Here is a 12142-nt window from a genome sequence, read left to right as displayed (position 1 = left end):
GAGAAACCCGTGCACTGCAATGAAGAGTAGTCCCCACTCGCCGCAACTAGAGAAAGCCCGTGCACAGCAACAAAGACCTGTCACAGACAAAAATAAATAAATAAATTTATTTAAAAATTAAAAATAAATAAATAATAAAAATTTAAAAATCATCCTGGGGGTAGGGTGGACAATGGCAGGGAGTGGGCCATAGCCAAGTCAGGTGGTGGCAGAGACTTTGCAGCTGGAATGGAGAAAAGCGAGAGGACATACCAGAGAAATAAGGAGCGGAAATTGACAAGACTTGGGCATTGATCGGGTGGACTGTGAAGTTGCAGGAATGGTCCAGGTTGACAGGTGTCAGGATGGTGGTACCAGACAACGAGACGGCGATCAGGTTATCTGCTGGTTGTCCTTTGAGGCCCAGCTCTGGGCAAGCTCCACAGGGATAAGACATCACCCTGTCCTCAAATATCCTACAGCACCGTGGTCCAAGAGAACTTTCCAGGATAATGGAAATGTTATCTGTGCTGTCCAATATGGCAGCCATCAGCCACACGTGGCTACTGAGAACTTGGGTCATATGAGTGAGGAGCTGCATTTTTTGTTCAGTTTTAATTACTTTATATTTACATTGAAATAGCCACATGTGGTTAATGGCTCCTATATTGAATAGCACAGACCTATACTATCATTGAGAAGGTAATTCTCATTAGCAAAATTAGCTGCATGCTTACTTCTCTGCAAGTAAATCATGGTGTTTTGGTTTCTCTCAACATTTACTGAACACTCACAGACACTGTGTTAAATGCATCATTTCATTTAGTCCTCCTCAACAAACTTAAGGGGTTAAATTACAATTATCCCCACCTTATGGATGAGAGAAACTGAGTCTAAGAAAGGTGCTGCAACTTGCTAATATGTAACAAAGCCAGATGACAGCCCAGATCCATGTGGTTCCGGCATACTAGGGGTGGCAAAATGGTGGCCCATTGTTCATAAGACATTCTTTAAAAATTCCAAATTTGTTGCTAACATTTTTTTTTATATTGGAGTATAGTTGATTAACAATATTGTGTTAGTTTCAGGTATACAGCAAGGTGATTCTGCTATATACATACAAGTATCTATTCTTTTTCAAATTCTTTTCCCCTTTAGGTTATTACAGAATATTGAGAAGAGCTCCCTGTGCTATTTTTGCTAACATTTAAAATCAGGGAACTCGACATCGAAATCAAGATTTCCACCTTCTCAGGAATTCCCTGGTGGTCCAGTGGTTAAGACTCTGCGCTTTCACTGCCAAGGGCCTGGGTTTGATCCCTGATCAGGGAACTAAGATTCCACAAGCCACACAGCGTAGCCAAAAAAAAAAACCCTAACCTGGCAACACTGGGCCAACATTCTGGTATAACCATACTCATCTGGAGCTGGGGGGCAGGGCAGAGGCTGCCCGCTCTAGTGCCCACCCATTGGGCCTCCAATGACATTCGAGTTTATGACTCCTGTGAATGTACCTGAGGGCAAGGGTATGGCCTCAAATCACTTCCACTCCTCAGTACACAGCAGATGCTCATAAGACTTCTTGTAATATTATTATTCATTGGCAATTTTCCATATGATATTTAACCTATTAAAGACTTCCTCACTGGATCAGGCCAAGTTCCTGGATGATGCAGAAACTGGCCTGCAAGCAGCCCACAGGGCACTGTGCAATGGCCTCTAGGAAGCCACACATTCCCACTGTATCTTCTGGTAAAAAATACTTCCTGTGGGCTTCCCTGGTGGCGCAGTGGTTGAGAGTCCGCCTGCCGATGCAGGGGACACGGGTTCGTGCCCCGGTCTGGGAAGATCCCACATGCCGCAGAGCGGCTGGGCCCGTGAGCCATGGCCGCTGAGCCTGCGCGTCCGGAACCTGTGCTCCGCAACGGGAGAGGCCACAACAGTGAGAGGCCCGCGTACCGCAAAAAAAAAAAAAAAAAAAAAAAAAAAACCTCCTGTTCCCTCCTGACCTCACAGGCCTGTGGGGAGAGTCAAATAAGCCAAAGACATGACAGTGCTTTTAAAGAGAACCTCAAATGTTTGACTTTATTATTCTCTTCATTACCTGCAGTAGGCCCCTCATCTCCAAACCCCTTACAAGACATAATCGTAACTCATGAGGGGCTGGCCAAGGAGCACAGGGCACAGCCAGCTACCATATGATGTGCCCTCACTCTGTGCCTGAAACATTACTGTTTCACACCCGTTATCTCTTTTAGCCCTCAGGACAGTACTGCTGTTGTCCCCACTTCACAGCCCAGGACACTGCAGATCGAAGAGGATACAGTGTCAGGCAGTCTGACCGCCCAAATGGGTTTCCTGAACCTCCACGTTAGAAGAGGAAAAAACAGTACACCGCTGCAGCAGCTAACGGTGTACTCTGATGGAATCGCTTTAGCAAACCCTCGAAAAGGCGTTTGGGGTTGTTTGGTTCCTCTGGGCAATTTAGTGGGCTCGACGCCCTGCGGGAAAACGGGGTTCCCTGACAATGGTTCCCCAAAGGGAGCGGGTACTGCGTGGCACAGACGCGAGAGGAGAGGGCGGGAGCTCGGCCATTAAGTCACGGTGTGGCTTCAGCAACCCTCTCCGCGCGGCCTCGCTGTCCCCATCTGTGACCTGAAGTGTGCGTGGCGCGGGAAGCTGGGGGCGCCGGCTGGGGGGGTGGTGGGCCGCACCTGGATGTCCTCGATCATGTCGGGGGTGAAGAGCTCGCGATTCAGCAGAGCGTCCCAGAGCGCGGCCACCTGCAGCTCGCCGACCAGCCGCAACCGGGACTGCCGCAGGAGCCGCCGGTCAGCCTCGTCCATGTCGGGCAGACGGCAGAGGCCCCGGCCGCCTCTGAGCGCTTCCGGGTTTCGGCCGCCGAGCCCCGCCCTCTCCTCAGGACCTGCCCCGGGACCTGCTACCGCGTTCCGCCCCGCCCCATCTCCCCACGCCCCTGGGTCCCGCCCCCAGGCACCGCCCTCGAAACCCACCCCAGCGTTACTGCACCGCCCCCCGGCCCCGCTACCTCACTACCTCTAGCCCATCGGCTCCGGCCCCGCGCCCTGCCACTCCCGCAGGGTGCGACCCGCCCCCAGGGCACACCCGCGCAGCTCCGTCAAGGGCCCCTGCGGGAATTCATTACCACTTCGCTTTCGCAGACTCGGAGTGGGTTACTCTTCTAGTAAGAGACTGTCATGCCTGGAGCGATGGTCTGTCCCGCCCCATTCGACCCTCTCCTGGGCATCATTCCCCTCTAGCCCCCTGCCCTGCCCCCAATGAAACCATAAGTCTCCGCCCCGTGCCCAGATATCCTGGTTTATTTTGCCAAACTTGTCTCATGCAACCAAGTCCACCTTATAGGTCTCCCATTCCCCTCTTCCCTCCCTCCCACCCTAGCACCTCCCACAAAGAAAAAAACCGGCAGAAATCATGTCCTCTAATCCGTTTGTACGGCTCATTTCCTCATTTCAAAAATTGCTCCTATGTCAACTATATTTCAATTAAAAAAACATTGTGCTAGCCACTTTACATTGTATTACCTCATTTCTCCCTGACTACAATCCTACCAGGGTGATAGTCTTTTCCTCCATTTCCCAGATGTGGACGCTGGGGCTGTAGGAAGTGAAGTCACTGTTCAAGATCACAGAGGTAGTAAGTGGCAGAGGCGGGTAGGATTTAAACCCGAGCCCAACTCAAGGTCCACACACAACCGGGAATCCACTTTAGAATGTATTCTCTTGAGCAGTGAAACCTCAGCCCCATTCATCCATTTATTCCCGAATATTTGTTGAGATCTTATCTGTGCCAAGGTCTGTAGAGGCACCAAGAATATAGAGACGAACAAAACAGACTTTAAAAGGCCTGCTTTTATTTATTTATTTTGGGCTGTGTCAGGTCTTCGTTGCTGCGCGCGGGCTTTCTCTAGTTGCAGCAAGCAGGGGCTACTCTTTGCTGAAGTGCGCAGGCTTCTCATTTCGGTGGATTCTCTTGTTGCGGAGCACAGGCTCTAGGCGTGCGGGCTCTAGGGCTCATGGGCTTCAGCAGTTGTAGCGCGTGGGCTCAGTAGTTGTGGCGCATGGACTTAGTTCTTCCGCGTCGTGTGGGATCTTCCCACACCAGGGATCAAACCTGTGTCCCCTGCATTGGCAGGTGGATTCTTAACCACTGCGCCACCAGGGAAGTCCAAAAAGCCCTGCTTTTAGGTGCTTACATTCCAGTGGGAGGAAACAGATTATAAGCAATATAAATAAATAAAAGATACAGTATGTTAGATAGTGATAAATGCATAGGAGATAAAGACTAAATAAGCAGGGCAGGAGGACATGAAATCTCTTTCTTTACATCCCCAAGGAACCTATGTCATTGGCTCAATGAAAGTTTACCTCACTCACTTGTGCCTCTCCTCCACCGCCCCCACCAGCATCACCATACACATATCCCTTTCCCGTGCTTAGGACAGGACCTGGTACATTCTAGAGTGGAGATCGCTTTTGGGTATATAGGATTAGGAGTCCTGGATTCTAAGCCTTGGGCAAGTCCCTGCCCATCTCTGGGTCTCAATCTCCCCCATCAGGATACGGTGGAGTTGGACTAGAAACGATCTCTAAGGTCCCTTCCAACTCTGACGCTCTAGGATTCTATGAATAGGGTTAAAGAGAATATAGGGACCAGCGACTGCTTCCCCACCCCAGCAACTGTTGTTAGACAAGGGCCATCTCCTGGTAGAAGTGGAAACTCCTCCCTGGATAGGGGAGGTGTTTTGGCATCCCATCATGCATCGCGACTTCGCCTCGCTAGGAAGGACGTTTTAGCCTCTTTGGTCGCCACCATCCTTTTGGATCCAGCCGGAGCAGGAGCCTCGTTCCTATGACAACCGCGCCAGGTCCACGCGCAGACGGCGGGTAGCAAGGGTCAAAACAGATTTTCAAAGTTGAAGCCCTAGAACTGTTCAGTCCGCGCCTTTGGTGCGCCGGGCCTTTAAGTGTCACGTGACTGCCCTCCGGCTCGTCCCTCCTCTTTCCCCTCCCCAGGCCCCGGCGAGCGCTGGTGTGGACCGGAGGCTCTCGGCCCCGCGGAGTAACTGGAGCACGGACGTTGCAGCCGGTTAGGACGGTGCCCTTTCCAGGTAACTACTTCCCGGCGTGACGCGCGGAGCCGCAGACGCGGCGGGGCCGGGCGGGCTCAGGGATCTCCCGTCAGTTCCTCCTCGTTCCCGGTCCCCGCTGGGCCCGGGGGGAACCCGGAGCCGATAGGGCCTGGCCCAGGGTTCTCGGAGGCGGCGAGGGATGCGGCTGTCTCCTGGAGGGTTGCGACCTCCGGCGGGAGTTCGAGGCGGGGCTCAGAGCTAACCATGTCTTTGGGACCGGCTGCCTGGTCCGGGGTATACTGCCCGAGGGCGATAGCCTACCTGTTGGGCAGGTTGTTTCCTGCCTTGAGGCCGGCACCGTCGAGCTGTCAGCAAAAGAACACAGCCCCCCGGCACTTGGGCCCTCTAAGTGGAGGCGACTGACACAGTTGAATAAGGCACTGGTTGCACTGCATGGTAGAAAAAATAATGGCAGTAAATACCGCTAATTGGCTGCTGACCCCGTGCTCAGTAAATCCTTTACATACGTTTAACTCCCATTTTGATCCTTTCAAGGTGGTATTATTTACCCCCATTTTATGAAGGAGGACATGAGGCTTAGCAAGTTTTAAGTAATTTGTCCAAGGTCATAAAGTGGTAGAGGACAGACCCCAATGTTAGTCTGATTCCAGAGTCCATGTGCTTAATTAGTAGCTACATCACCTTCTCAGTTTTTAGCGTGCTGTATGTGTTTTGTGAGAGAATAGGTTATAGATTGCCTTTACAGAAAAGAAACTAGTTTGTTTTAGGATCTTATTCAGCATGCTTGCAGTCCTAAACAGTGGCCATCAGATTAGTCAATTTCTTGAGGATTTAGACTCCCACTTGTCAAAATCCACAATGTTACAGCTTTGCCTCCCTTAAGTAAGATGTCATATTAGATACTTGATCCTTAAAATTTTAGTGATTTGTGAGAAACCAAGATATGGCCCTTGAAAAATCATTGTGTGATATCACAAAGATCATACTCCTGGAGTGTAAATGTCCCTGCAGTACAGCACTACCTTGTTCATTTACCAGCCAGGATTATTTCCAAAATCCACAGTGAATTCAGTCACTACACTCACCAGAGCTGGAGCTTTAACATTTGAAGACCATGCCTGGTCTACGATCTTTGCCATTAATCCCCCTTCACGTGGCAAACTAAAATTTTTCTCACCACTTTTTTTTCATCTGAGGTCTCCATTTGTAATGACAGTATTGCTAGTGATTAAAGAACAGCTTCTTATTTTCTTGTTTGAATGGGCATGGTGAGAAAGAATAGAATTGGGGCACACAAAGTTGTAACTGCAGTTTTTTTTTTAGAGTATTTCACTTTCATTCTTATACTTGTTTAACTCCCAAGAGCATCACAACTATCTCATTTTGTAGTTTTGCACATGGTAAATCTTAAGATTTCATGAATTTGTTTAGCATGTGCTCAGTGAGGTATTCTCTAACCACATATTTTAAGTTTAAACTATTATTGTTAGAATAAGTGAAATAGTGTATTTGAGATGTAGTTGCCTTGATTTCCCTGTGTATGTTTTCCCACGTTTGCTTATTATTTCTTCTTCTCATTCGTTTTCAGTCATTTCTGAAGCTTTTCTGATACAAGGATTTTGGAGAGTTGCTATTCTTATTGCTCATCTCTTCATCTATAATAGTTCTTATTTGTGATATTCAAAAATAGTAGCAAGATTGTTCATTTAAGAAGATGTGGTCAAACAGCTTGGCACTTTTCCTGCAAAGTATCTTTTGTTTTGTTTTTCATCTGTATATCTTATACCTTTACCTAGAAAGCAAGACTCTCCAGATTTCTACCACTAAAACTTACTGCCTCTTCAATCATTTCAGCTCTGGAAAGGAAGAGAAATGGAAGTGAAAAAGTTGAGCATTTCCTGGCAGTTCTTGATAGTTCTGGTTCTGATCCTGCAAATTCTGTCTGCGTTGGATTTTGACCCATACAGAGTCCTAGGGGTCAGCCGAACAGCCAGTCAGGCTGATATTAAAAAGGCTTATAAGAAGCTCGCCCGGGAATGGTAGGTGAAACAAAGAAATAGCAGTTTAAAATAAGCTAAGCAGTTTTAGCAGGAGAATGAAGCCTAAATTATGGTTAGCTTTTATTTGTCTCTGTTTCTGTGTTCATTAAATATATAATATATATTTGTCTAACGTATTTTATGTGGAAGGACTTGTATTCGTGTGATTCTAGAATTTTTAGTGATGAGATCCAAAGCCTCTGTTAACTATGAAACCCCCTGTTAGGAATTCTTTGGCTTAAAGAATTGCCTTGATACTGTTCACTTATTTAATGTTAAAGTAAGTAGGAGGAAACTTTAATAAATATATTTTTAATATATATTATAAATTATATATATATATATATATATATAGTCAAGAGTGGATAAGCTGCCCTTCCCGTGATTCATAAAGTAACTCTTTTTTTTTTTTTTTTGCGATACGCCTGTCACTGTTGTGGCCTCTCCCATTGCGGAGCACAGGCTCCGGACGCGCAGGCTCAGCGGCCATGGCTCACGGGCCCAGCCGCTCCGCGGCATGTGGGATCTTCCCGGACAGGCGCACGAACCCGTGTCCCCTGCGTCGGCAGGCGGACTCTCAACCACTGCGCCACCAGGGAAGCCCCGTAAAGTAGCTCTTTATGAGTGCCGTTGCTAAACGGAACACTATCCAGTCCTATTGTCTAGGTTATTAATTTTTAAGCTTTCAAAAAAATTTTATAGTAAGAGCTTTTGCCCTCAATTTAGTAAGAATATTCAGGAACTGAGTACATTACTTTAAAAAATTATCACATAGAAAACTCTTAATTTTACCTGTAGACATTGGGGAATAAGCAAGTGTTTGTGATTTAGCAGGCTAGCAATAAATTTAAACCTTATTTTGGACAAACATCAGTTTCTTCCACCGATGCCTTGGACATGACACAGTAGAAGCGCTAGATTATATAGCTGGAGGGGAGCAGCAGGAGGAGGAAGGGATGGTGAGGATACAGGCGGCTAAAGCTGGGTGGACCAACCAGAAGTAAGGAGAGGAAGTCTGGGATGGGAGCCATCATCAAGTACCTACTGCATGCTAGGCTCCAGGTTCTACGCTGTTTATCTCATTTAAACCTTATAATTACCCTTTGGGGGCGGATATTGCTGTCCCTGCTTTTCCGGGGAGGAACTAGGCTCACGGTTGGTAAGTCTGTATTACCTGTGGGTTCCATAGGTTGACCTTCCGCACCAGCAGGTAGTTTATTGCTGTTTTCTTTTTCTTTTTTTTTTTTTTTTTTGCGGTACGCGGGCCTCTCACTGTCGTGGCCTCTCCCGTTGCGGAGCACAGGCTCCGGACGCGCAGGCTCAGCGGCCATGGCTCACGGGCCCACCCGCTCCGCGGCATGTGAGATCTTCCCGGACCGGGGCACGAACCCGTGTCCCCTGCATCGGCAGGCGGACTCTCAACCACTGAGCCACCAGGGAAGCCCTGCTCTTTTCTTTTTTAATCACTTACCCATCTGGGCAGAAGCGAGAGTGAGTGGGTTAGTGTCTGGGTGGGTAGGAAGTTATGCAGGAGCAAAGCTGCCACGTGCAGATGACACTGCAGGCTGTGCATGACTGTGCCTGACACCATTTTTCTTCAGTGAGAGATGCGTCTGAGTATTCAGTTGGTTGCAGTAAAGGTGAAAGATAGTTTAAAATATACTTTTGAATGTTTTGAATATGTAACTATCTTAGACCATATATTCATATCATGAGGAACCCAGAATTGGATACTAAAAACACAATCTCTGATTATGCATGGCCTCTTTCCAGGGACTCTACAGCAAAGTTGCTTTTTTTTCTACATCATTTCAGACTCTTGCCTCTTTGTATTTAAAGCAAAATACATAAATCTGCAATTCATAAGGTAACAACATTCTTTTAGACACAGTGTGGCCTTTGAATTAATTCACAAGGTAGCAATATTCTTTTGGACAGGATATGGCCTTTGACACAATTTGAAAGCAGAAATGATAGCTTGGTTATGTGGGATCTATTAAAATGTACAGCTGTGACTTTTCTATCTTCCAGAGCTAAAAAAGTTGTTATGATATTAATTAAATAAATCATATGCTTCTCCTCCTTAATTAGAGTCTCTCTAGGCATAATATGTCACCATAGAAAGTCTAAAATTTGATCCAATGAAAGTCTAACATTTGACTTCACCTTTGTATTTTCACTGTACTATTATTTTCTGCTGTTTTGGCTATGGCAGCATTTTATCAATGAAACAGTTCGTTTCATTTCATAATGGTTTCATATACAGTCGGCCCTTGAACAGCATGGGTTTGAACTGTGCAGTTCCGTTGAGCCCCATGTTGTTCAAGGGTCAGCTGTACACTGAAAATAGCAGTTTCCCAGTTTGTCTTTTCAGAATGAGCTGTCACAGTGGGGAATGGTTCATTATTGAATTGGATTTGTAACCTTCCTCTGCTGTTTCACCACTTAATAGTATTTCTTACATTGCTCAAGAGTTTTCCCTTTGCTTGGTGAAACCTCTGGTGGGTTTTTTTTTTTGAGAGTTTTATTTGGCAAGAATTTTTAGGACTTCGAGCCCGAGAGGCAGCATCTCAAGTAATCCTGAGAGAACTGCTCCGAGGAGGCGATGGTGGGAGCTAGGATATATAGAGGTTTTGCAACAAAGGGCAGGTAGTCCAGAAACCATATTAAATTACTTTTTATCTCAGAAAAACTGTTTCTCTCCCAATAATTAAGTTTTATTATCAGTACTTTTCTTTTGTCATCTACACCGGCAGAATAACTCCTCCCACCCCAAGAAGAAGGCATCATAAAATTTGATTTGAAGCAAATGGGTATAATGTAGTCATTCACCTCAACAGTAATTGATTTGTCTGATACTTTCCTATATTACTTTTTCTACCTTCGTTTTTTTTCCCTTAAAGGTAGCGTTAGATAGCCAGTAGATACCAAGTACAGTATTTTCTTCACTTTGAAATTTAAAGGGTGTGTATAATATTGTAGTCTGTGAAATGTTTCATGTACACTGAAAATAGCATTAGATGGTACTTTCCTAGAGCTGAATTTATCCTTTTCTAAATGTTTTCAACTTTGTGGTATCTTCCTGTAATAAGGAAAATATTCCTTATAAGCTAAAACCGTCTTATGGTATCCTCCTTGTTCTTGGGCCTTGGTTTCCTCTGTTTCAGGATCTGTGGTTTTAACCCAGGTCTCAATAGTCTGTCTTTGGTTCATTCTCCTTAAAAGCTCCTTCCTACCCTTCCCTTCTTCCCCTACAGAGTTCTGTATGTTAAATCTTCATTTGTGCAATTGCATAATTTTTATCTTCTCAACCTTTGGCCTAAGTTTGAACATTGAAAGCACTTTTTTTTTTCCAGTCATCCAGAAACATACTTTGGAACCACCATCTTGTTTCCTTAAGTCATTATTTTCATTGACATCTAGCTGAGATTTTTTCCCTACTAATATTCGTAACAGGATTAAATATTTAAGGGAGGAATGATGTCTAAATTCAACAGCCAATAATTTGAAGGTTTTTTATTTTTAGAGAAGTCAGAATATTGGTATAATTCATTCAAACATGTTCCTGCTAGAATAAGTTGGTCAAGTTGTAAATTTTTTTTATTCCGATGTACTTGGTGCTGTTTTTAGTAGTCATTTGCTTCCCAGTGGATTGTTTCTTTCCAGAACCTTTGCTAGAGGAAATGTACTAGAAGTTAGCAGGAGTGATTACAAAAAAATAAGCTCTGTAATAGAATCTCTTAATAAAATGAACATTGAAAAATCAGTTGGTATAAAACACTGATTTAGATCTTAAGTGGTTCTAAGGAAATAAAACCCAGCCCCTACTTTCCAAAACTTTAGAATCCCCAAAGCTGAAATTGGTACCAATACAAGAAGATTACAGAATAATATATGGCAGCAAGATGGATACAGTTAATTGCCAACTGTGTATAATAGCAAATATTAGTTCCAATATTAGTTGAAATCACTTTGTACAAACTAGATTTTTCTCACATTTTAAAACATGTGGCCTTGTAATTATTATCCATTTGTAAGTAGGCAATCAGGCAGGTGGGATAACCAGGGGAATAGTGAAAACTAAAATGTTCTAATTTGAACATCAGCAGCAAGATACCATTTGGAACATGGTTGTTACTAAACAAATTCATGGAATATCCTAAAAACTGTTTGCTTTGTCTACCTGAGTTGTCAGAAGAAATACCTACATTGATACCATTCTAACATTGGGATGAAATGCTGCCATCCTGGGAAAAGAAGTTGGTTCTTACGGATAAGTGACTTGACCCTTGAGCTCCAGCAGTGTTTGGGAGCAGTGTAAAGACAGATACACATCCCACCCTTCCTCAGTGAGAGCCTGGAGCGCTATCTGGTGCTTTGAACATGTGCCCAGCTGAAGCGCTTTGGGAAGAAATTGCCTGTTCACAGTTTATTTACTGTAGTCACGTGAAGCAACTAATTGCTTCTCCCATTTTCAAGAAACTGTCCTAACAGAATGCCCTTCCCTTTGCCTCTGTGTGTACGAAGATGTCAATTGACCATGTATAGAACAGTAAATCCGTCCTCACTGCCTGCCCCTTTGTGTTTCAGGCATCCTGACAAAAACAAAGATCCTGGAGCAGAAGACAAGTTCATTCAGATTAGCAAAGCTTACGAGGTATCGTGGCAAACTTTGTGATGTATCTTTTAGCTCTTATAAAATATATCTTAGGTGATCAGTTTGGTAAAGTCCTCTCGGAGAGGGCATGTTCCCCATGCCCTTGACCCCGTTTCTAGGTGATGGTAGAGACAACATATTTGGCCACATCCAATATGTTGAAACTAGTACCTGAACACTCAGCTCTTAGGAAAACTGGCCTATTTTAAAGGCTTTAATTGGAATTTTAGAGTCACCCTGAACGTATGTCTCTATTTCCTTATATTACATGCTCACTTTGGCAGCACATATACTAGAAACTTATATTAAAGAATCACAGAACAATTTTACTATATT

The 12142-nt window shown here is 44.9% G+C and overlaps 2 protein-coding genes across 7 annotated transcripts in view; one reads left to right on the top strand and one right to left on the bottom strand.

Annotated features, from left to right (window-relative positions):
* CASP9 (caspase 9) overlaps positions 1–2901 on the bottom strand; it is a 30324-nt gene extending 27423 nt beyond the window's left edge. For 2 of the 4 annotated variants that reach the window (XM_012533987.3, XM_033433001.2), the window contains exon 1: positions 2694–2899. In XM_012533987.3, the coding sequence (XP_012389441.1) occupies positions 2694–2825 (132 nt within the window). In that variant the 5' untranslated portion in view covers positions 2826–2899. Of the gene's footprint in view, positions 1–1742; positions 1892–2693 lie in introns of all 4 variants that reach the window. The other 2 variants (XM_049696092.1, XM_033433002.2) reach the window with 2 other exon arrangements.
* Positions 2902–4845: 1944 nt separating this feature from the next.
* DNAJC16 (DnaJ heat shock protein family (Hsp40) member C16) overlaps positions 4846–12142 on the top strand; it is a 37413-nt gene continuing 30116 nt past the window's right edge. For all 3 annotated transcript variants that reach the window (XR_004484686.2, XM_049696071.1, XM_004272427.4), the window contains exons 1-3: positions 4846–5128; positions 6965–7149; positions 11740–11806. Coding sequence is in view for 2 of the 3 variants with exons in the window: in XM_049696071.1 (XP_049552028.1) it covers positions 6983–7149; positions 11740–11806 (234 nt within the window). In the remaining variant the exon portion in view is untranslated. The remainder of the gene's footprint in view (positions 5129–6964; positions 7150–11739; positions 11807–12142) is intronic.

This window comes from Orcinus orca, chromosome 1 (assembly GCF_937001465.1).
Source record: "Orcinus orca chromosome 1, mOrcOrc1.1, whole genome shotgun sequence".
Classification (NCBI taxonomy): domain Eukaryota; kingdom Metazoa; phylum Chordata; class Mammalia; order Artiodactyla; family Delphinidae; genus Orcinus; species Orcinus orca.
This window is presented reverse-complemented; position numbering and strand designations above follow the sequence as displayed.